The 25,529-nt window shown below is 42.7% G+C and overlaps 3 protein-coding genes across 3 annotated transcripts in view; 1 reads left to right on the forward strand and 2 right to left on the reverse strand.

Annotated features, from left to right (window-relative positions):
* The window catches only part of LOC139220756 (CD276 antigen-like), a 94,016-nt gene extending 81,303 nt beyond the window's left edge, over nucleotides 1–12,713 (reverse strand). The window contains exon 1 of the mRNA XM_070852588.1: nucleotides 12,693–12,713. The gene's annotated coding sequence lies outside the window, so the exon portion shown is untranslated. The remainder of the gene's footprint in view (nucleotides 1–12,692) is intronic.
* The window catches only part of LOC139220755 (hemicentin-1-like), a 41,587-nt gene extending 28,809 nt beyond the window's left edge, over nucleotides 1–12,778 (reverse strand). The window contains 5 exon segments of the mRNA XM_070852587.1: nucleotides 1–94; nucleotides 3,714–3,986; nucleotides 4,309–4,626; nucleotides 11,441–11,758; nucleotides 12,576–12,778. The exon segment at nucleotides 1–94 is cut by the window's left edge and continues 218 nt beyond it. Coding sequence (XP_070708688.1) covers nucleotides 1–94; nucleotides 3,714–3,986; nucleotides 4,309–4,626; nucleotides 11,441–11,758; nucleotides 12,576–12,630 — 1,058 coding nt within the window. The 5' untranslated portion in view covers nucleotides 12,631–12,778.
* Nucleotides 1–21,533, forward strand: part of LOC139220757 (CD276 antigen-like) — a 119,656-nt gene extending 98,123 nt beyond the window's left edge. The window contains exons 6-9 of the mRNA XM_070852589.1: nucleotides 17,599–17,796; nucleotides 18,973–19,290; nucleotides 19,411–19,683; nucleotides 19,915–21,533. Of these exons, the coding sequence (XP_070708690.1) occupies nucleotides 17,599–17,796; nucleotides 18,973–19,290; nucleotides 19,411–19,683; nucleotides 19,915–20,018 (893 nt within the window). The 3' untranslated portion in view covers nucleotides 20,019–21,533. The remainder of the gene's footprint in view (nucleotides 1–17,598; nucleotides 17,797–18,972; nucleotides 19,291–19,410; nucleotides 19,684–19,914) is intronic.
* Nucleotides 21,534–25,529: the final 3,996 nt, after the last annotated feature.

Consider the following 25,529-nt stretch of genomic DNA (forward strand, 5'->3'; position numbering starts at 1 on the left):
ATCACATCCACCCAGTGGACGACGGGATCATCGCCGGCCTGGAAGCTGCACGGTAACATGCAGCTCTCCATGAAGACACAGGACACCTCAGCATCTGAGAGTCAGGAAAAGAGACACTGAGGTTCAGCCTCTAAAATGGGCCAAAAGTTCAACCAAGTTCTGAAGGACAGTTTCAGCAGCATAACAAAAGTGTTTCATTATACTGAAGGATGAGGAGAGAAAACATGTCTACACTTCCTGTCAGAATGAGGAATGTGGCGTTAAGAATGAGGAACGTGGCGTTAAGAATGAGGAACATGAGATTAGCAGTGAAAAAGAGACACCGATCATGTGGTTGTTTTTTTTTTGTCACACTGGAAACTTGACATGTTTTTCTGCAGTAAATGTCGCTGAATGTTTAAGTTGCTTTTAAAAATATATACATGTAAAAGAGGAATAAAGGTTAAATGCACGTTGGGTAAAATTCCCAGTTTTTGGGGAGTCATCCTGACGTCACATCAGTCTGTGAGTGGGAGAACAAACCAGGCCGTGAACGCCTCACTCACCTCCCTCAGTGAGAGACCAGAGGACGGAGAGAGTCAGTGAACACACCACGATCATCCTGCTTTATATCCCACACTTTTTGAGGAAGTCGAGGAAAAACATCTGCAGATTTCTTCTCATGTCCAGAAACACCAAGGCTCCCGGAGGATCAGAGATGGTTGAAGAAGAACATTTTAATTCTGGACAGATCAACAAAGTCCCCAGAGGAAGGATCCACGACAGAGAAAAGAGTCAGTGCGAACAAGTGTTGCATAAAGTATTGATGAATGTCTGACTCACACGAGGCTTGTGCACATGCGCAGTAGCTCAGTTATTCCGTGACTCTGCAGCGCTGCTGTTAGTTATTTTACAGCTGCAGACTAAAATACTGCAATGTTAGCAGGAAACAAACAGGCTACAGTGGAAACACCACATTTATATAGACAAATAACAACACAGTCAAAAGAACTAAACAGAGGAGCATCCCAACCAGAACCAGCTGAAAGTGAAAGTAAGATTTAGTCATCTCCATTATTAGTTCATGTTATTTTTTAGCAGACTGACTGAATAAAGACTACCCACACAGTCTTACAGTTCCAACACGAGTCACTTTCCACCAGGCTCATTCTATTCAGTCTAGTTGGAGTGTAATAATATGTGTGAGTTATTGTGTAGTGAACTACAGTGGATCCACTGAACAGTCAGAGGAGCAGCTCACAAGAGATCCATCCATTTTGGATCCATTTCTGGTCACAACATATTGGCTAAAGCTGAGGGCACATCCACATTGGTTCATCCATGTCACTCTTGGTGTGTTGCCCCTCAAACCTCTCTATATTATACAATTTTATATGGAGAAACAAACTAACTAGTCAAAGATAGTAACAAGGGAGGGTTAAAAACACCAGCTGTTGAATCAATGGTAGGAACGTTCAGAATTAATTGGAAAAAAAAGCCTTTTTGTCACAAACTGAATCAATTTGGTTTCATATCCCCCAAAACATAATTTAAAAAGTGATGAGAGTTTCTCCAACAAGTCTTCTGCTGCTGGAAGATCAAACTTTCAGTCCACTTGGCTCCACCGTGTGGAACAACAGAACTACTGCATTAAAGAGGAAAACACTTTCTAACCACAAGTGGTGGGATAAGAAAACAATCTTTGAACCACTGAAAGATTTAATATGCTCTTTTAGAGAACATAGTAAAATAAATACACTCATTGAAATGTACAGATAATCTGACCAGATATATAAATTGGACAAACATTAACAGGTGACAGAAAAAAGCAATAAAGTGTTTGTGCAGAACTTTTTTCATGATCATACAAACGGTACAAAATGGAAAACAATGGACCATGCAACAAATTATCTCATACAAAGATAATCTCCCCAAAGAATTAGCAGATTTGGTCAATATTACTATTTTGGGAAAACATCACATCCACTAGTGTGAATGGAAAAATACCAGAAGCAGCTTTACATGTGGAAAAAAACAAACTCAAGTAAGAGATGAGGTTTCCTCCACACATACATCCACAAGTAAAGTGAAGCCTGATGCATCTACACAGAAAACAAATGTAAACAATCCTGATTCTAATCAGGTCCATTCATTCTTCAGACCAGAGACACCAGCAGGGGAAGTGGGTCGAGCTACCGAACACCCCGACAGAGAGAAGTCTTCATGAGGTGTTTATGGGTCGGAGGAGCTAGTGCACCTCTGACCCCACACACAGTCGTCCTAGAGTATCTGAAACGTCCGACTGAAATCTCACGAAAGCTTCATTGACAGGTCTCTGACAGGAAAGGCCTGAGCAGCTGCTGTTGGTCACCTGCCTGCATGAACTGCTGCTCTACTGGTGTCACTGGTTAATACATGAGTGTCTCTGTGTGTCTGACTCTATAATCCTTCAACAGCCTCACAGATTTCCACAAAATGTTCTTCTTAACAGCCACTGAGAATTGGTGCTACGATTACAACCAAACTGAATGCAACCACTAAGATTAAAGCTCCTTCACTTCCAGGCGCTGCTGCATCAACTGGAGGCTCTGAAACAGAAAAGAGTGTTAATTAGAGATGTGACGTTCGCGAACGAGTCGAGTCTTTTGAACGGCTCTTTTAAGTGAACGATGAGAACCGATTCAAAGTTGCGAGCCGTTCTTATAAGCAAATTGCCCACGATGCCTTCAGGTGTCACCTGTGTGCCCCACGAGTCTGAGTCGTCCACGCTGCCTTCACGTGAACGCAGCTACAGATGCGCAGCATTAGGGGAGGAGATATTAGTGAGCGCCGCCCGACTGGACTGAAGACATTTACATTTAGCGCTGGATCAGGGAGCAGGAGATATTACCGACTGAAGAAAAGTCATTTGTTATTGTTTCCATTGTTCTGATGTGGATTTAAGTCGAGGAGCTGAGCTCCTGTTTGTAAAGTTGTTCAGGTGAACACACACCAGGTAGTTTAGTACAATTATGCATTCACATTTGTATCATGTCTTAATTTTCATTCTAGTTTTATTTATATTGTTTAATATATATTCTTATTTATCATGTTCATATTTTAAAATGTTCATGTGTGGAAAATTTCACACTAAAGTTACTTTGCATGGAAGTTATCTGCAGCCTGCGTAGTTTTTTTAGGTGAAGGTAAAATTCAAAATCGTGATCTCACTGTCAAAGCATGTTTGTATGGCACTATCTTATGGAATGATTACACTGAAAACACAAGCCAAATTAAATTATAATCAATATTTCAGAATAAATATGTATAAGTTTGAATTATTCTGAACCAAATCTTATTTTACAACTGCTACCAGTGATTGTTTCCTTGATGAAAACAAGTTAGCCCTGGTTGACTTCTAATAAATAAATCAATAAATATAACAACGAGTCAGTCGTTTGAACGGCTCCTGAAGATCCAGCTCCCTTCAAAGAGCCATAAATCCCATCTCTAGTGTTAAGTGAACTTTCTACAAATGAAGCATCAAATGTTAGGTGACTTATATACACGTCATGAATCCATATCAAAGTATTGTTATAAGAAATCAGAGGTTCCCTAATAAATAAATAATTACAGACTAAAGCACAGTAATACCATTTTACAATCTAAACAATGAGAAACTATCTTAACATTTCTATCATTCATTCCTAATGACTTTAGTTTAATAAAGTTCCTCACTTCTCACAAACACTGACCTTGTTTAGTTGTGTTAAACGTGTTTCTCTTCCAGCTGCTGCGAGTGCTGACGGTGCAGCTGTAGACCAGATCAGTGACTTTATCTGAGAGCATCAGAGAGCTGCTGATGTTGTAGAGCTGCTGCTCCGTCCGCTGGAGGCTGGTTGTGGTGTTCAGGGTCTTGTTGGACGGAGGGCTGGTGGACCAGGTGAGCTCAGGCTCAGGGTAGATCCCCTCTGATCTGCAGGTGATCCGGTTTCCTGCCTGCTGGATGCCGACTTTACCGACTGGAGCTGCAACAAAGAAATAAACATAGAGACGAAGCAAGTTCAAGGCAATGAAAAGCTTTGTGACAAACAGAAGAAGAAACATTATAAAAGTAATATATAAATACAAAAATAAAAATATGCTAAAAGATAAAATCACAAGAATTATAGTTCTGATGCTTTGCTAGAAAATTGTCCGTTGTTGTTTTCCTGGTCCTGAGCGAGGAGTGATCCCACACAGCATGTTTGCAGCTGAGGATCCTCATTCTGAGTTTTTATTCACCAATCTCATTACAAAATGTTGTTTCAAGCTCAGGATCTTGTGTGTTTCACTGTGTGTCTCTCATACCGTCCATTTTTAGGTTGATATATGAATCCTTGTTTCCTCTCAAGGTGCTGGTGTGGCACTTGTATCTGCCCTGGTCCTGAACCTCCACCCTCATCAGCTGGAGCGAGGCGTTTCCTCTGGAGATCTGATCCCTGAACATCAACGTCCTGCCCCTGAAGTGCTGGTCCTGACCTCCCAGCTGGTCTTTGCTGCCGTAGTAGGAGTGGACAAAAGTGTCTTCCTTCCTCCCAAACCTCCAGTGGACGATGGGATCATCGCCGGCCTGGAAGCTGCACGGTAACATGCAGCTCTCCATGAAGACACAGGACACCTCAGCATCTGAGAGTCAGGAAAAGAGACACTGAGGTTCAGCCTCTAAAATGGGCCAAAAGTTCAACCAAGTTCTGAAGGACAGTTTCAGCAGCATAACAAAAGTGTTTCATTATACTGAAGGATGAGGAGAGAAAACATGTCTACACTTCCTGTTTTATTTTGTTATTCGTCTCTTCACTTCCTCCCACTGTTCATGGTTTCTTTGGCTCTAATCAGTTCCACCAGAGACTCTTTACTCTGGACCCTCAGAGACAGCTCTTCCTGGTTACTCTGCTTGTGTGTGTCAGCTGCTGTAAACCATGAAAGAAAACACTGAGGCATCAGTTCAGCACAAACCTTTCAGTAGGTTGTGAAGTATCAATAATCCACAACTAAAGTACCACGGCACAGAGCATCCTTTAAGATCACCATTGCATTGTATTTCATTGTGTTGGTGCTTTTCATGTCCTGCTCTCTGTTCAGTAGAATTCAAACTGAACAAAACGGCAGCAAACAATTAATTCCAGTGGATCTCCTCCCTGTTTGAAGTCTGGAGCTGAAGACAAACTAAATACTTGAATTTCTCATCAAACCAGGTCAGAAAACTAAACTAAACAACTTTGTCCTGCTGTTTGAACCCACATGATCTCGTTGATGGTTTTTTCTGCCTAAAAGTCCTGCAGTGAAACTGACTGACTGACTGACTGACTGACTGACTGACTGTAGCCAATTCATACCAGCATTATCTGAAGACACTCTCCCTAAAGAGCAGGTCCAGACCTGCTACTGTCAGTTATTAAATGAGGCAGCAGCTGCAGGAAAAACTCCTTTTTTTATGGTGGTTTAGTTTTCACAACACTTCCTGTCAGGATGAGGATCATGAGGTCTGCAGGCTTTGTTCAGCCAGAAGGTTTACATGCATCAAACATTTTACTTCTGGACAAAGATAAAAACATGGTTTCAGTTTTAGTCCTTTAAAATCCCACATGAAGCTCTTAATGTTGTGCTGAATCTCAGGCACCTAAATGCTGTTTGTTAGCTGAAGGTTGGTTATTATCACTTCCTCAGCAGTGAAAAAGAGACACCGATCATGTGGTTGTTTTTCTTTGTCACTCTGGAAACTTGACATGTTTTTCTGCAGTAAATGTCGCTGAATGTTTACATTTCTTTAGAAAATCTATACATGTAAAAGAGGAATAAAGGTTAAATGCACGTCGGGTAAAATTCCCATTTTTTAGGGAGTCATCCTGACGTCACATCAGTCTGAGAGTGGGAGAAAAAAACAGGCCGTGAACGCCTCACTCACCTCCCTCAGTGAGAGACCAGAGGACGGAGAGAGTCAGTAAACACACACATCCTGCTGAATGTCCTCCGCTTTTTGAAGAAGTCGAAGAAAAAACAAACCTCCGCAGATTTCTTCTCATGTCCAGAAACATCCAGAAACACCTGATTAACAGTAAAGTTAAAAATCTCCACCAAGGCTCCCAGAGGACCAGAGATGGTTGAAGAAGAACATTTTAATTCTGGACAGATCATCAAAGTCCCCTGAAGAACTTCCACTCCTCACACTGTTGATGAACGTCTGACTCTGGCGCAGTTATTCCGTGACTCACATTTATATAGACACATATAGTCAAAAGAGAACAAATGAGGGAGGAGGAGGAGGAGCATCCCAACCAGAACCAGCTGATGTGAAAGTAAGATTTAGTCATCTCCATTATTAGTTCATGTTATTTTTAGCAGACTGACTGAATAAAGACTACCCACACAGTCATATAATATATCCAGCCAGTTGAAATAAATCTAAGTGGATTCTTTTACTGGAACTGAAAACTACATACCTGTATAAAGATATAAGCCTCAAACCTGAAACAGGAATATGGCTGAATATAATAATAATAATGCTGCATATTGAAGATGGATTCACTGGATAAATCATGAAGCACTGTTCTCCCCTACATGAAGGTAGATGAGTCGCCAACACTGGCCCCTGAATTCACTGGGTGTTGGAAAGAAACCAAACTTTAGTTAGTTTAGTTCAGAGCTGAAGGCACCGTTTGATGCTGCACACAGGAAGTGCTCTGAGTTACAGAGGCTTCCACAAAGTAGCACGTTACTGGTTTGGATTATGTAGCATGAATATGACCTCAGTTTATTTAACTATATAAAAATATTATCGTCATGACTTACACACAGTCATCTGACACTAAATGTGATGTTTTCTGATGGAGTGACGTTTTTAAAATCAAAAGTGTCCGAATCAGAACTTGTGACGTTTCAGAACTTTCAGAGCAGCAACGTTCTAGAATGCTGGAAGCGAAGCGACCAATCAGAATCGACGGTGCTTCACAGAGAACAGCTGGAAAACACACACACACACACACACACGAGATGTGGATCAGTGGGGATATAAAGCAGGATGATCGTGGTGTGTTTACTGACTCTCTCCGTCCTCTGGTGTCTCACTGAGGGAGGTGAGTGAGGCGTTCACGGCCCCGGTTGTTCTCTCACTCACAGACTCATGTGACGTCAGGATGATTCCCCCAAAAATGGGAATTTTACCCAACATGCATTTAACCTTTATTCCTCTTTTACAAGTTTTTTGTTTTTTTTAAAAAGAAACATTTACTTCTCCCAGAACTGAACTGTTCCTTTACCTGATGTGTTCCAGATGTTGACGTGTCCTGTGCATGTTACCGTGCAGCTTCCAGGCCGGCGATGATCCCCTCGTCCACTGGAGGTTTGGGATGAAGAGAAGGACTAAAGTCCACTCCTACCACAGCAACAAGACCAGCTGGGAGGTCAGGACGTTCATCACTGGACACAGTTACTGGAACCATCCCAGCGCTGGTGAACTGTGCCATTTGTCCTGCTCAGTCTGTTTCTGCCGTTTGACTCTTCCACATATTCAGTGTGGGGGTGTGAGATTCCCTCCAACACCTCGGGATCATTGTGGCACAGAGGTCATCATGGCGGTTTTAATCATTCTACATAGAAATCCATCTAAATGTGTCTCTGCTGTACTTGTGGACTCAGAGCATCGTTCTTTCTTACAGTTCCAACATGAGTCACTTTCCACCAGGCTCATTCTATTCAGTCTAGTTGGAGTGTAATAATATGTGTGAGTTATTGTGTAGTGAACTACAGTGGATCCACTGAACAGTCAGAGGAGCAGCTCACAAGAGATCCATCCATTTTGGATCCATTTCTGGTCACAACATATTGGCTAAAGCTGAGGGCCTTTTTGTCACAAAGTTTCTCCAACAAGTCTTCTGCTGCTGGAAGATCAAACTTTCAGTCCACTTGGCTCCACCGTGTGGAACAACAGAACTACTGCATTAAAGAGGAAAACACTTTCTAACCACAAGTGGTGGGATAAGAAAACAATCTTTGAACCACTGAAAGATTTAATATGCTCTTTTAGAGAACAATAGTAAAATAAATACACTCATTGAAATGTACAGATAATCTGACCAGATATATAAATTGGACAAATGTTAACAGGTGACAGAAAAAAGCAATAAAGTGTTTGTGCAGAACTTTTTTCATGATCATACAAACGGTACAAAATGGAAAACAATGGACCATGCAACAAATTATCTCATACAAAGATAATCTCCCCAAAGAATTAGCAGATTTGGTCAATATTACTATTTTGGGAAAATATCACATCCACTAGTGTGAATGGAAAAATACCAGGAGCAGCTTTACATGTGCAAAAAGTTATTAATGCCAACTTGGCAGTAGAGAACTGAGGGAGAATGACTCTTCTCCCTGAGAAGGCATCTCCGTTAGCAGACGTCCTCCTAAATGATCCTATAGGTCAGAGTAGGTCACTTTAACCTCCACAGGCCTGAGCCCTGTCTCCAGGTTAAGGCTTTATCTAGTAGAGGGAAGATAAGCTGGAACTCTCTGCTCTGACCCCTCATCCAAAGGACTTCATATACACTACTCACTAAAAGTTAGGGATATTCGGCTTCCAGGTGAAATTTCTAACCTTTCCAGGTGAACTTAATGTGACCTTCTCTAAACCTTTGAATGCACATGTCCAACTGTTCAGTGTCTCAGTACTTTCTGCACCAGCTGCTGTTCTCTAACAAGAAGCTTAACAGCAACATTCACAACAGGTTTGATCCATGAATCCACCAATACATTTCCTGCTTCAGTTAGAATTGGTATTTAAACAGTCCTCCTCATCCTGCTGTTCACATTCTGACATCATGAGACCAAGACGACACCTAACAGTTGATCAGCAGCACCTCAACACTGGAGGCTTCAAACAGGAAGTCCTCAGACGGAGGTGTTCACTGAGCTTAGAGGGTCACAGAGTGTCATCAGGAGGTTGGAACAGTGATACAGAGACTGGAAGAGTCACAGAAAGGAGAGGAGTGGACGTCCTTTGGCCACGTCCCAATTTATTGAGACACTGAAAATTTTTTGTTGTGGTTTACCTACCACTGTTGGTAGATTTTCTTTCAATAAATTGTTTAAGATGAATAAAATCACCAGTGCATGCTTCTACTTAAACGTCCTACTTTCATGATATAATATCACTGTAGCATTCACTTTTTACATTTTCCATATATTTCACCTGAAAGTGGAATATCCCTAACTTTTAGTGAGTAGTGTATTTATCCTGATTCTAATCAGTTCCCAGGGGCGGTACTATGTTCATCCTTTTACTTCTTTGATGGGTAAATCTTTTTAAGCACCGTTCAGTCTGAGGACATGAGAACAAAGCAGGAACAACATGCAGTAAAAAAAAGTGCATCAAGTATCATCTCACCCTTCAGTCTCAAGTTTCTCTGTCTGAGAGAAGTTTCTCTGTCTGAGACAGAAGTTAACTTCTGGTAGATTTGAACTGAAGAGGATTCATTGTTTAATATAGAACAGCTATATTTGCTGCACCAACGCAGGAAACTTGTCTTAGTGTCACCAATCATGGAGAGAAACACAATAAAAACATGAAACCTAAATAATAACAGCATCACACACCAGAAATCACCAGAAGCAGCCATACATGTGCCAAAGTTGTTGATTAATGCCAACCTGACTGTAGAGAACTGTAACTAGACCATAAGGATTAAAGGAGTCTGTTCCAGTGCAGCAGTGCTGATGTGTTCAGTACAGAGGATCTACTCACTCAGGGGGTTCACTTCTAGTTGATTGTGCGTCTCTTTGTTGTTCTTGACGGCCACCATTTATCCTTCTATAAATAATGAATGCTGCTACAGCTACGATTCCCACAAACAAACTGACTACAACCACTAAGTTTACAGCTCCTTTACGTCCAGGTGTTTCCTCATCAACTGGAGGCTCTGAAACAGAAAAGAGTGTTAAGTGAACTTTCTACAAGTGAAGCATCAAATGTTAGGTGACTTATATACACGTCATGAATCCATATCAAAGTATTGTTATAAGAAATCAGAGGTTCCCTAATAAATAAATAATTACAGACTAAAGCACAGTAATACCATTTTACAATCTAAACAATGAGAAACTATCTTAACATTTCTATCATTCATTCCTAATGACTTTAGTTTAATAAAGTTCCTCACTTCTCACAAACACTGACCTTGTTTAGTTGTGCTAAACGTGTTTCTCTTCCAGCTGCTGTGAGTGCTGACGGTGCAGCTGTAGACCAGATCAGTGACTTTATCTGAGAGCATCAGAGAGCTGCTGATGCTGTAGAGCTGCTGCTCCGTCCGCTGGAGGCTGGTTGGTGTGTTCAGGGTCACTGTGGACGGAGGGATGGTGGACCAGGTGAGCTCAGGCTCAGGGTAGATCCCCTCTGATCTGCAGGTGATCCAGTTTCCTGCCTGCTGGATGTCGACTTTACCGACTGGAGCTGCGACAAAAGGGAGAAAAGAGAATTAGTTCATATGAAGGACTCTACAGGCAAAATGTTTTTTTCATGCACTGGTTAGTTTTAGATTTTGGCTCTTTTGCATCCATAACATTTAGGGCTTTATTTTACTTCACCTAAATCTATTTATACAACTGTTGACAGTATTTCTGATTTATAGAAAAGATCCTCTGTAAAAACATTTCGCTGGAAAATGTCAACAAAATGAAACAAATGAATGTTGAACCTGTTTAACCGTTTTTAGCCGTAGAATAGAGCTCAAGTGTCCATTAACAACAGACTCTCTCTGTATAATGCAGCACAAACTGCAAACCATCGCACAGCTGAGACGACTCCTCTCTGACATCATAACCGACAGGACTGAGTTCAGGAAACACACACCGTAGTGCTCTCCTGCAGTGTGTTGAAACTCAACTAAACATCAAGTTAAACAGGGTCGTAGTAAGGTTGAACATTTTCTGTCACACTTCCTCAGTGACATGCCGGTGAAAGAAAACTGAATACAACAATACAAAACATTCAGCATCTGTGTTTTTAACTTAATATCACATTGTAAGTGACTTCAAGCATGAAATGACATCACTGTATGCACTAACAGGCTAACAGTCACACTGGCTACTAGCATGTTTTTTAGCTTGTATCTTTTTTAACCACTTACCAAATATCATTTTTAACCAAGTATCATTATTTATATTCTTAACATCCCAAACATTATGTATATGAACTTATGACATTGCCTCTGATGGCAGCGGATTACATTCTGAGGATGTTCAACATGTCTGCCTTGCTTTCTGAAGAACCAGGAAGTAAACAGGAAGTTACCTGACAGGACGACCGACTATCAAAATAAATCTCTTTTTACAAACAATTTTAACTTTTAGCAGTTAACACTTTATCTTACTGAGATCAGCAGTTGAACAACTCCATGAAAAATGAAACAAATGCCTTAGTGGCAGCACTGTGTGTCTCTCATACCGTCCACTTTTAGGTCGATGAATGATTCCTTGTTTCCTCTGATGGTCCTGGTGTAGCACCTGTATCTGCCCTGGTCCTGAACCTCCACCCTCATCAGCTGGAGCGAGGCGTTTCCTCTGGAGATCTGATCCCTGAACATCAACGTCCTGCCCCTGAAGTGCTGGTCCTGACCTCCCAGCTGGTCTTGGCTGTCGTAGTAGGAGTGGACAAAAGTGTCTTCCATCGTCCCATATATCCAGTGGACGAGGGGATCATCGCCGGCCTGGAAGCTGCACAGTAACATGCAGCTCTCCATGAAGACACAGGACACCTCAGCATCTGAGAGTCAGGAAAAGAGACACTGAGGTTCAGACTCTAAAATGGGCCAAAAGTTCAACCAAGTTCTGAAGGACAGTTTCAGCAGCATAACAAAAGTGTTTCATTATACTGAAGGATGAGGAGAGAAAACATGTCTACACTTCCTGTTTTATTTTGTTATTCACCTCTTCACTTCCTCCCACTGTTCATGGTTTCTTTGCCTCTAATCAGTTCCACCTGAGACTCTTTACTCTGGACCCTCAGAGACAGCTCTTCCTGGTTACTCTGCTTCATGCTCATGTTGTCGACTGCAGAAGGTTTACATGCATCAAACATTTTACTTCTGGACAAAGATAAAAACATGGTTTCAGTTTTAGTCCTTTAAAATCCCACATGAAGCTCTTAATGTTGTGCTGAATCTCAGGCACCTAAATGCTGTTTGTTAGCTGAAGGTTGGTTATTATCACTTAACACTCCACACTGTGTTCCTCAGTAGTGAAAATGAAAATGTCGCTGAATGTTTAAGTTGCTTTAAAGAATATATACATGTAAACCAGGCCTTCCAATCTGCCGCTCCACACCTGTGGAACTCTTTTAAAACCCATCTTTTTAAAACGGCTTACCCCTAAACCAAACCTACCTTCTTGGGAACAGCACCCTGCTTTTATGTTGTTTTATCTGTTTTTAATTGTAGCACTTTGAGATCTGTACCGTTAAATATAAAGTGCATTATAAATAAAATGTATTATTATTATTATTAAAAGAGGAATAAGGGTTAAATGCACGTTGGGTGGAGTCATCCTGACAGATCAGTCTGTGAGTCCGTGAACTCACTCACCTCCCTCAGTGAGAGACCAGAGGATGGAGAGGGTCTGTAAACACACCACGATCATCCTGCTATATTTCTCCACTGATCCATGTTTTATGTTTCCTGTGTCTCTCGCAGTGAATCCACCTTGTTGAGGTCTCTGGAGCTCTTTTTGGAAGAAGTCGAGGAAAAACAAACCTCTGCAGATTTCTTCTCATGTCCAGAAACACCAAGGCTCCCGGAGGATCAGAGATGGTTGAAGAAGAAGATTTTAATTAATTATTATTTTAATTTTAATTCTGGACAGATCATCAAAGTCCCCTGAAGAAGGATCCACGACAGAGAAAAGAGCTGATGATGCTGAACGTCTGACATGTGAGGCTCAGAGACATGCGCAGTAGCTCGGTTGTCACGTGACAGAGTTATCTTAGAGCGGCAGACTAAGATACTGCAAACTGCAATGTTTGATAAAATGTAAAATGTCCAGCCCCAACAGGATTATAACAAAATGGGTCTTTTTACCTTTTAATGAACAAAAACGTCCAGACCTTTTTTTACTGGAGTGGAAACACAGCAAGAATCACTCATCAGTTTAACTATATAAAAATATTATCGTCATGACTTACACACAGTCATCTGACACTAAATGTGATGTTTTCTGATGGAGTGACGTTTTTAAAATCAAAAGTGTCCGAATCAGAACTTGTGACGTTTCAGAACGTTCAGAGCAGCAACGTTCTAGAATGCTGGAAGCGAAGCGACCAATCAGAGGGAGTCTTCAGCATCGCTGCGTCACAGAGACAGAGCAGGGATGGAGGAGCTGGGACACAAACTAAACTTTTCTCAAAGCAAAACAGTCGTTTTCTCTGTCGTCGATCCTTCTTCCGGGGACTTAGATTGTTGATAAAGAACATTTTAATTCTGGACAGATGATCTTTCATCCTTCGGGAGCCTTGGTGGAGATGTTTTGTTTCTCTGATCCGTAAAGTCTTTCTGGACATGAGAAGAAAACTGCGGAGGCGGATTCACTGAGAGAGACACATGAAGCGTGGATCAGTGGGGATATAAAGCAGGATGATCGTGGTGTGTTTACTGACTCTCTCCGTCCTCTGGTCTCTCACTGAGGGAGGTGAGTGAGGCGTTCACGGCCTGGTTTGTTCTCCCACTCACAGACTGATGTGACGTCAGGATGACTCCCCAAAAACTGGGAATTTTACCAACGTGCATTTAACCTTTATTCCTCTTTTACATGTATATATTTTTAAAAGCAACTTAAACATTCAGCGACATTTACTGCAGAAAAACATGTCAAGTTTCCAGTGTGACAAAAAAAAAAACAACAACCACATGATCGGTGTCTCTTTTTCACTACTAACCTCATGTTCCTCATTCTTAACGCCACGTTCCTCATTCTGACAGGAAGTGTAGACATGTTTTCTCTCCTCATCCTTCAGTATAATGAAACACTTTTGTTATGCTGCTGAAACTGTCCTTCAGAACTCGGTTGAACTTTTGGCCCATTTTAGAGGCTGAACCTCAGTGTCTCTTTTCCTGACTCTCAGATGCTGAGGTGTCCTGTGTCTTCATGGAGAGCTGCATGTTACCGTGCAGCTTCCAGGCCGGCGATGATCCCGTCGTCCACTGGATATATGGGACGCAGGGAAAGACTTTTGTCCACTCCTACTACGGCAGCAAAGACCAGCTGGGAGGTCAGGACCAGCACTTCAGGGGCAGGACGTTGATGTTCAGGGATCAGATCTCCAGAGGAAACGCCTCGCTCCAGCTGATGAGGGTGGAGGTTCAGGACCAGGGCAGATACATGTGCTTCACCAGCACCATCAGAGGAAACAAGGATTCATTCATCAACCTAAAAGTGGACGGTATGAGAGACACACAGTGAAACACACAAGATCCTGAGCTTGAAACAACATTTTACATGGTGAATAAGCTTTTCATTGTCTTGAACTTGCTTCGTCTCTGTATGTTTTCTTTTGTTGCAGCTCCAGTCAGTAAAGTCGACATCCAGCAGGAAGGAAACTGGATCACCTGCAGATCAGAGGGGATCTACCCTGAGCCTGAGCTCACCTGGTCCACCAGCCCTCCGTCCAACAAGACCCTGAACATCACACTAACCACCAACCAGACGGAGCAGCAGCTCTACAGCATCAGCAGCTCTCTGATGCTCTCAGATAAAGTCACTGATCTGGTCTACAGCTGCACCGTCAGCACTCGCAGCAGCTGGAAGAGAAACACGTTTAACACAACTAAACAAGGTCAGTGTTTGTGAGAAGTGAGGAACTTTATTAAACTAAAGTCATTAGGAATGAATGATAGAAATGTTAAGACAGTTTCTCATTGTTTAGATTGTAAAATGGTATTACTGTGCTTTAGTCTGTAATTATTTATTTATTAGGGAACCTCTGATTTCTTATAACAATACTTTGATATGGATTCATGACGTGTATATAAGTCACCTAACATTTGATGCTTCACTTGTAGAAAGTTCACTTAACACTCTTTTCTGTTTCAGAGCCTCCAGTTGATGAGGAAACGCCTGGAAGTAAAGGAGCTGTAATCATCTCAGTGGTTGTAGCTGGTGTGTTTGTGGGAATCGTAGCTGTAGCAGCATTCATTATTTATAGAAGGATAAATGGTGGCCGTCAAGAACAACAAAGAGACGCACAATCAACTAGAAGTGAACACCCTGAGTGAGTAGATCCTCTGTACTGAACACATCAGCACTGCTGCACTGGAACAGACTCCTTTCATCCTTATGGTCTAGTTACAGTTCTCCACAGTCAGGTTGGCATTAATCAGGAACTTTGGCACATGTATGGCTGCTTCTGGTGATTTCTGATGTGTGATGCTGTTATTATTTAGGTTATATTATATTTTTATTGTGTTTCTCTCCATGATTGGTGACACTAAGACAAGTTTCCTGCCTTGGAAATCCTCTTCAGTTCAAATCTACTATAAATTAACTTCTGTCTCAGCTGGAAAGATGAACTAAATTAGTCGACACAGCTGTTTGATGTGTTTCAGCCCTGATTTTTATAAAATGTTGTTTGCAGAGAAGAGATGATCCCACTGGGACAAAGAGAAGAAAATGGGGAAGAAGGAGAGAGAGGAGGAGCCAGAGACTGAAGGATGAGAGGATATCTGATGCACTTATGAACTGCACTGCAAACTTGAAGAGGAAACACCTTCAGCTTTTTGTTTAGTTGTATTTCCAACATGTTGTTCCTGCTTTGTCCTCATGTCCTCAGACTGAACGGTGCAATATGAAGACATGAAGAACAGACTGAGAACATCAGACTGGAGCAGAGTGATGGAAAGAGTCTGATAAATGAAGCTTCAGGAACAATGACCACACCTCATTTCCACAAAGTATTTCAGCTCCACAGATCTGTTTCTTCCCCCTTTGACTCAGTTTTCACATCCCTCCCTCCAAAACCACCTTCACCTCCCAAACCGCGCTTCAGGAACAGGATGTTGATGTTCAGGGATCAGATCTCCAGAGGAAACGCCTCGCTCCAGCTGATGAGGGTGGAGGTTCAGGACCAGGGCAGATACATGTGCTTCACCAGCACCTTGAGAGGAAACAAGGATTCATTCATCAACCTAAAAGTGGACGGTATGAGAGACACACAGTGAAACACACAAGATCCTGAGCTTGAAACAACATTTTACATGGTGAATAAGCTTTTCATTGCCTTGAACTTGCTTCGTCTCTGAATGTTTTCTTTTGTTGCAGCTCCGGTCAGTAAAGTCGACATCCAGCAGGAAGGAAACTGGATCACCTGCAGATCAGAGGGGATCTACCCTGAGCCTGAGCTCACCTGGTCCACCATCCCTCCGTCCAACAAGACCCTGAACACACCAACCAGCCTCCAGCAGACGGAGCAGCAGCTCTACAGCATCAGCAGCTCTCTGATGCTCTCAGATAAAGTCACTGATCTGGTCTACAGCTGCACCGTCAGCACTCGCAGCAGCTGGAAGAGAAACACGTTTAACACAACTAAACAAGGCCAGTGTGCATTACTGTGCTTTAGTCTGTAATTATTTATTTATTAGGGAACCTCTGATTTCTTATAACAATACTTTGATTTTGAACATTTGATGCTTCACTTGTAGAAAGTTCACTTAACACTCTTTTCTGTTTCAGAGCCTCCAGTTGATGAGGAAACACCTGGACGTAAAGAAGCTGTAAACTTAGTGGTTGTAGTCAGTTTGTTTGTGGTAATCGTAGCTGTAGCAGCATTCATTATTTATAGAAGGATAAATGGTGGCCGTCAAGAACAACAAAGAGACGCACAATCAACTAGAAGTGAACCCCCTGAGTGAGTAGATCCTCTGTACTGAACACATCAGCACTGCTGCACTGGAACAGACTCCTTTCATCCTTATGGTCTAGTTACAGTTCTCTACAGTCAGGTTGGCATTAAGCAATAACTTTGGCACTTTATCTTTCAAAGAGGTTTACGTCCATTAGAGAGCCAGCATCGCCCTCTCGCCTCCCAAATGGCATTCAGTGTTTTCGTAAAACACAAAAACACAATTCTGCCCCCCACCTGTTTTGAAAGTCTCTGTTTTCAAAGTCCACTTTTCCTTTAGCCATTTATTTTGAGGGGGCTACTTAAGTGTCACTATAACAGCGCTGATCGATGCATTGATCCGCTGATCGGTGTGTCATTATACCTGCGGGAGGAGGGGCTGCTGCACGGGTCCTGACTAGCGTGGCAGCTGTTCAGTGCATTGTGGGATTTGTAGTATTAGAGGCCGTTCTTAATAGTCACGTGAAATTATCTCGCGGGCCTTGAGTTTGACATGTTGCTTTAACTGCACAGCAATAAATAAAGTCCAGAAGCTGCCTCTCTTTTGGTTTTCGTTCATCTCTTGAAGGAAAAGTGAAGTGTTCACTTTCTCCAGACGCCCTTGTGTTACCTGGCCTGTACCACCTGTACCCCCTTCCTACTGTCACATAATGGTATGATCCTTCTCCCATGTGATTGGCTGCCTGGCGCCAGGTGTTTTCCAATTGTGAATTCTTCAGGTTACAGCGTTTCCAGTTATCAGAAGGAATCTGTGGAGGTTTGTTTTTCCTCGACTTCTCCAAAAAGAGCTCCAGAGACCTCAACAAGGCGGATTCACTGCAAGAGACACAGGAAACGTGGATCAGTGGGGAAATCCAGGAGGATGATCGTGGTGTGTTTACTGACTCTCTCCGTCCTGTGGCCTGTGACTGAAGGAGGTGAGTGAGGAGCACATGGCCCGGTTTTTTCTCCCACTTCCACTTATGGCGCTTTTCCACTAGTACCTACTCAGCTCGACTCGACTCGGCCTTTTTGCGTTTCCACTAGCGATAGTACCTGGTGCCAGGTACGAGTAGAGCTGAAACTGTGTAATGGAAAAGTGCCATAACAAATCAAGGGGAGTTTGCTAACAGCAGCCAGACACAGGCAGTGAGGGCTCTCGGTGTGTCACCTGAAAATGAGTCCGACATCAAACATTGTTTCCACGTGCTACACCCACAGTTTAAGAACCACTGACTTACACACACACACACACACACACATTTATTTTACACTAAATGTGATGTTTTCTGATGAAGCAGCTTTTTCAGAACTTGTGACGCTCCAGAACGTTCAGAGCAGCAACGTTCTAGAATGCCGGAAGCGACCAATCAGAATGGACGCTACGTCACAGAGCGGGAACATTTGGAACACACACACACACACACAGTCACACACACACGTGGATCAGTGGAGAAATAAAGCAGGATGATCCCGGTGTGTTTGTTCTCCCACTCAGACTGATCTGATGTCAGGATGGTCTGCAAAAGTCTGGTTAGCAGTTAGTGAGTGTGCTCAGGTCATGAATGTGTTATAGTGGTTGGTGTGCTGTCGTGTCCTTTAGTCAAAGAAGTGAGAGAGTAACGTTTATAAATTCTGTGTTAAGTTGCTGCTGCTGGTCTGCATGCAGTTGATAGCGGAAGTTCTAGTTTTCACAATAAGAGCTTGTTCATATTTGAATAGTCAGAGTGTTTTATTTTGTCGTGCAAGAGGAAGTGCAGTAGTTTGACTCCCTCCAAAAAATGGGAATTTTACCAACGTGCATTTAACCTTTATTCCTCTTTTACATGTATATATTTTTAAAAGCAACTTAAACATTCAGCGACATTTACTGCAGAAAAACATGTCAAGTTTCCAGTGTGACAGAAAAAAAACAACCACATGATCGGTGTCTCTTTTTCACTACTAACCTCATGTTCCTCATTCTGACAGGAAGTGTAGACATGTTTTCTCTCCTCATCCTTCAGTATAATGAAACACTTTTGTTATGCTGCTGAAACTGTCCTTCAGAACTCGGTTGAACTTTTGGCCCATTTTAGAGGCTGAACCTCAGTGTCTCTTTTCCTGACTCTCAGATGCTGAGGTGTCCTGTGTCTTCATGGAGAGCTGCATGTTACCGTGCAGCTTCCAGGGCGGCGATGAGTCCGTCGTCCACTGGATATATGGGACGCAGGGAAAGACTTTTGTCCACTCCTACTACGGCAGCAAAGACCAGCTGGGAGGTCAGGACCAGCACTTCAGGGGCAGGACGTTGATGTTCAGGGATCAGATCTCCAGAGGAAACGCCTCGCTCCAGCTGATGAGGGTGGAGGTTCTGGACCAGGGCAGATACAAGTGCTACACCAGGACAAGCAATGGAAACAAGGATTCATTCATCAACCTAAAAGTGGACGGTATGAGAGACACACAGTGAAACACACAAGATCCTGAGCTTGAAACAACATTTTACATGGTGAATAAGCTTTTCATTGTCTTGAACTTGCTTCGTCTCTGTATGTTTTCTTTTGTTGCAGCTCCAGTCAGTAAAGTCGACATCCAGCAGGAAGGAAACTGGATCACCTGCAGATCAGAGGGGATCTACCCCAAGCCTGAGCTCACCTGGTCCACCATCCCTCCGTCCACAGTGACCCTGAACACCACAACCAGCCTCCAGCGGACGGAGCAGCAGCTCTACAGCATCAGCAGCTCTCTGATGCTCTCAGATAAAGTCAATGATCTGGTCTACAGCTGCACCGTCAGCACTCGCAGCAGCCGGAAGAGAAACACGTTTAACACAACTAAACAAGGTCAGTGTTTGTGAGAAGTGAGGAACTTTATTAAACTAAAGTCATTAGGAATGAATGATAGAAATGTTAAGACAGTTTCTCATTGTTTAGATTGTAAAATAGTATTACTGTGCTTTAGTCTGTAATTATTTATTTATTAGGGAACCTCTGATTTCTTATAACAATACTTTGATTTTGAACATTTGATGCTTCGGTTGTAGAAAGTTCAATTAACACTCTTTTCTGTTTCAGAGTCTCCAGTTGATGCAGCAGCGCCGGGAAGTGAAGGAGCTTTAATCTTAGTGGTTGCATTCAGTTTGGTTGCAATCGTAGCACCAATTCTCAGTGGCTGTTAAGAAGAACATTTTGTGGAAATCTGTGAGGCTGTTGAAGGATTATAGAGTCAGACACACAGAGACACTCATGTATTAACCAGTGACACCAGTAGAGCAGCAGTTCATGCAGGCAGGTGACCAACAGCAGCTGCTCAGGCCTTTCCTGTCAGAGACCTGTCAATGAAGCTTTCGTGAGATTTCAGTCGGACGTTTCAGATACTCTAGGACGACTGTGTGTGGGGTCAGAGGTGCACTAGCTCCTCCGACCCATAAACACCTCATGAAGACTTCTCTCTGTCGGGGTGTTCGGTAGCTCGACCCACTTCCCCTGCTGGTGTCTCTGGTCTGAAGAATGAATGGACCTGATTAGAATCAGGATTGTTTACATTTGTTTTCTGTGTAGATGCATCAGGCTTCACTTTACTTGTGGATGTATGTGTGGAGGAAACCTCATCTCTTACTTGAGTTTGTTTCTCCTTTAATTTTGGACTCTGACGATGCTTTTCCGTTAGGTGTATGTATATATATAGTCCTTTGGATGAGGGGTCAGAGCAGAGAGTTCCAGCTTATCTTCCCTCTACTAGATAAAGCCTTAACCTGGAGACAGGGCTCAGGCCTGTGGAGGTTAAAGTGACCTACTCTGACCTATAGGATCATTTAGGAGGACGTCAGCTAACGGAGAATGACTCTTCTCAGGGAAAAGAGTCATTCTCCCTCATACTCAGGGTGATCAACAGGATCAACAGGATCTGTAACAGACTCCTTTCATCCTTATGGTCTAGTTACAGTTCTCTAAAGTCAAGTTGGCATTAATCAACTTTGGCACATGTAAAGCTGCTTCTGGTGATTTCTGATGTGTGATGTTGTTATTATTTAGGTTTCATGTTTTTATTGTGTTTCTTGTCAGGATTGGTGACACTAAGACTGCGTTGGAAATCCTTTTAAGCTAATCTACCATAAATTAACGTCTGTCTCAGTATAGGGACGATAGAGAAACCTCTCCAAGGAAGAGACTGAAGGATGAAATGATACTTGATGTACTTTTTACACGTTGTTCCTACTGAGTTCTCATGTCCTCAGACTGACCGATGCAATATAAAGAAATGAAGAACATCAGACTGCAGCAGAGTGATGGAAAGAGTCTGATATATTAACAACCATACCTCATTTCCTCAAAGTATTTCAGCTCCACAAATGTCGGAGCAACTTTACTGTCATTACACCTGTACAGGACAAGGCAATGAAATGCAGTTTGGCATCTAACCAGAAGTGCAATTAGTAGCACGAATGCTTCATGCCTCTTTTCTAACCCCTTAATGACATGTGTTTCTGTGTTGTGCCTGTTACACTGATAACACAGTATGTAACTTTTTTAACTGCGCCATTTGTTCATATCCCTGTGTTCAGTCTTTGGACAGCAGGGGGCGCCGTCGCTCTGCACACCAACTTTGGAGCCGGTCACGTCTGAGTTTACTGAGTTCATGAACTGGACCTGAAACATCTCCTCTGAAATAAACGTAGTCAGCAAATGAAAAAGTCTTGTTTCTTGAAGTTAATGTGCTGATCTTGTTTTTTCTGTAAGTATTGACTCTTGTTCTGTTCAGTTCAGTCCTTTACTACTGAAACTGATACAGATCTGAACTATGGGTAAGAAAAGTATTCGCTGATTGTTATCCAGTGGAAGAAATGTGATGAACTGCCCTCCAGTGTAGAAAAAGTGCCCACTAAGGTGTCTCTACGTTCCTCATCTCAGGTGGGCCGAACCAGTAAAATCACAGCATAATAGCCTGTAAATAACGACAACTCCAAATGTTTCCCTTTGTTTTAGTGCAAAAAATGTTCACATTTAATGAAAACTATCTTTTTACGAAACATTATGTGATTTCTTAAGAAAAATAAGTGCAATTTCAACAATGTTACGCCTCAGTTTATCATCTTCAGTCACAGCTATCTGGAGCCGAACAATATAGTGTTTTACTTCATGATCAAAACAACTTGTCAAGATCATTCATTTCCACGTCTGTGTCGTAATCCTGACCACCTGAACTGACACCGTACAAACTAAAGTCCCTTTAAAACTACTAAGGAAGAATGAAGAAGTCATCCTCCTGCCTTGTAAATGTATGAAATCTATACATTTAAAAAAAATACATTTTCAAAACAGTATTCATTATCACAGAAATATGTTCTTCAGTGTCTGAAATAATAATATAATTTACCCTCTGGAGGGTCGTATGTTTGGCACAAAGACGGCACAAGAGGCACGTTTGCCGTTTCCTGGCAGCTCATTCAGGTCATATGACTGTGCCTGTGGACTTGACATACCTGCAGGGTGGGCGGTGACGTTTCAGGTAACTCTATCCCGGCAGTGGAGACAAACAGAGACACATCAGCGCCGTGAGCCTGCTATCGAGTTCAGGAGGCGTTGGATCGTCATTATTATCCTGTTCTGCTCTTTATCTCCTCATTAACCATGGCGGCATGTGGAGGTCTTCTTCTCTGGTGTCTCCTGTGGATTTTCTCTCCAGCTGAAGGAAAAGGTGAGCAGTCAGATGCACATATGATGAATTACAGCAAAGCAGAGAACACACTTCACATACTACTCTAATGTAGAGTTTGAAAATGTATGAAGAGGCATCTACTGATGCAAAATGTCTTTGTGATCTTCAGTAAGTCAGTTTTTTGACAGTTTCAGTGCAACATCCAAAGCGCAGGTGATCTCGACAGTGATGGAGTTCATGGGGGATTATTGCGTTACCAAGATATCAGATTGTATCTGAGGCGATGATCACAACACAGCGTGGTCACCAACAGTGGAAAAACCCCACATAGCTGCAGCAAAAGGCGACATAGCTTCTAGTCACCCCGCAGCTCCGGGGATGAGACATCAGCTGTTCGTGGTCCCCAGAGGAAGAAACCTCGTGATTTTGGTCATCCAGTTCAGGACAAGATGCTGCTGAACTCCTTGGGGGTCACACATCTGGAGCCTGTGTGTGTTTAAATGTTACATCAATAAGATGCACAGATAAATATAACATCATAAAACAGAATCACATACTGGATAAATACAAGCGAGCATCTTCTTCTGGAAAAGCTGCTCTGCTTTTTTTTTTAATTCCAGCAGATTTTGTCTGTTTCTCTCTCAGTTAAGACACCTAAAGTTATCTATTCATTCAACAATGTTTTTTTTTTAAAATCAGTTTAACATTGAACGCTTTTACATAAGTTTAAAAAACAGTCAGTCACAGTTGTCAGGGTGTGTGATGTGTCACCAAACCCCCCGAACGACCAGCACTGGTTTCTGGTCTGATGTTTGACCCAGTTTGAGCTCATATAAAGGGCAAACACACCACAAAATCATTTGTTTCTGTGTCTTCGGGTTACAAAAGGTTTGTCTGAGCGCTGAGGACTCGGGGGATTTGGGTTTATGTAGTTTTTCCTCTGTGTTTAGTTGTAGTCCAGCTGCTGTTCCCTCATGTGTCGTCGTGCTTGATTTGATTTATTAGATAATTAGAATTAGAAGAGTTTTGTTTTGCTTTGTTTATATTGTTTTTGTACTTTTTGGGGTGAATAAAAACCCATTTTTTCAGCAGTAATTCCTGTTCCTTCGTTGCCTAAAAGCCTCTTTTAAGTGCTTTGATTCACACAGAAATGTCACCGCGCTCTTAGTGGAGTCTGAAAATCGACCTTTATGTCTAAATTTAATTTGTCCACTGATTTGTTTCTCTGTTCTCCATGTTTGCAGAGTTGACCGTCACGTGCTTGAACTCGGAGGAGTGCGTGCTGCCATGTCAGTTTCCCTCAGACGGCAAAGGTGCGAGGATCATGTGGTACAAGAAGAAAGCCGTGGTGAGCTGCACGCGCTACGGCAACACCAGCTTCGTGGTCGGCCACAACTCGCCGGCCGAGAAGTACAAAGGAAGAACAGGCCTGTTCGTGGACCAGGTCCTGGAGGGCAACGCCACGCTGCTGCTGAGAAACGTCACTCCGCACGACCAGGGCAAATACTTCTGCATCACCATGACCGCACCACGGACCGACGAGTCCAGCATCATCTCTCTAGTTGTCAAAGGTGCAGGCAGGAGGTCGCGGCCTTTGTTTGGTTTAAACAGAAATCTGTCCGCACCTCAAATGTCTCATTTTGGATCTCACTGTCCTGTTGTTCCTCATCATAACGACACTTTGACACTTTGGTTTTTACCCTGAAACATCTCATTAGTTGCTAGCTGCAGGTCAAACTGCTCAACATGTTGGTAAAATAAACCTTCAATATTCCTTAAAAAGCAACATAACTCCCAGTTTTATCTTAAAGATACATCCTTCACATACAATATCTAAAAATCTGCTCATCATCTGTTTCTTATCTTGACAGAAAACATTTCATCTAACATCAAAGTTTCTGTTTGTCTTGTAGCTCCGGTCGGGGAGGTCGACATGGAGTTTACCGGTGATTCGGTCACCTGCAGAGCCGGGGATATCTACCCTGCTCCGATGCTCAGCTGGTCCACAGACCCTCCGACTGACGCTCCACTCCTCCGCAACAATACAAAGACCTGGAAGAACCAGCTCGGGTTCTACGACATTCAGAGTTCACTCAAGCTGACGGAAACAAACGTCACAAATCAGACTTACATCTGCTGTGTAACAAGCGAAACCAACAAGAAAACAACTTTCCTGAAACACGAAGGTAGTGAAGATGAATGTATTTGCTTTAAAGTTTAATAACCTGCATGAAAACCACCTTCTTCCTCTTCGTCGTAGCCTCCATCCCGGCCTCTCTGGGCAGCGGTGTGGAGGTTCCCTGCAGTCTGCCCCCCAGCGACCTTCACAGCTTTAATCTCACCTGGAGGTTCAGCCGCTCGGACCCCATCCTCTCCATCTCCACCGCCGGGCTGAAGACGCTGCTGAGGGTCTGGGATCAGTGGAAGCCTCACGTCTCCAACGGGCATCTGGCGAGGAAAGGCCTGCAGCTGCACAGCCTGAAGCTGGAGCACCAGGGAAGCTACACCTGTGAGGTCAGCACACCTGAGGAAACGTACATCACCTGGACTGACGTCACAGTAACTCAAGGTAACAGCAGCATTTAGATGAACATTACAGGAGGCGGAGGGATGAATAAGTATCCATTAATCTGCTTGCAAATCAAACACTTCAGAACTTGCCTGAGAAACATCACAGTTTTAGGTTTTCTTCAGCATCGCAGTGACACAGTGACAGTTTGTCTTCACGTCTGCTAATAGCTAATCCGGCTCATTTCTGATGGCGCCAATTTGCCAGAATATATAGCAAATATAGCCCCTGCCTGTGGTGGACATTTGAACAGCCCATTCGATGATTTCCATGTGTCCTTGTCCTCCCATATGTTGGTGTTAGCACGTGTCCACACTAAAGTCAAAATGTCACACTGTGCAGTTCAACGCTGAAGGAGGAGTCTCGCACCATAACATTTCCTCTACCAAGGCCATTTTCTAGGTCACATACACCAAATAAGGTTACTTTGTCCATATTTTGTCTGCGAGCTGATGTTTTAAT

Source organism: Pempheris klunzingeri, chromosome 21 (genome assembly GCF_042242105.1).
Source record: "Pempheris klunzingeri isolate RE-2024b chromosome 21, fPemKlu1.hap1, whole genome shotgun sequence".
Classification (NCBI taxonomy): Eukaryota; Metazoa; Chordata; class Actinopteri; order Acropomatiformes; family Pempheridae; genus Pempheris; species Pempheris klunzingeri.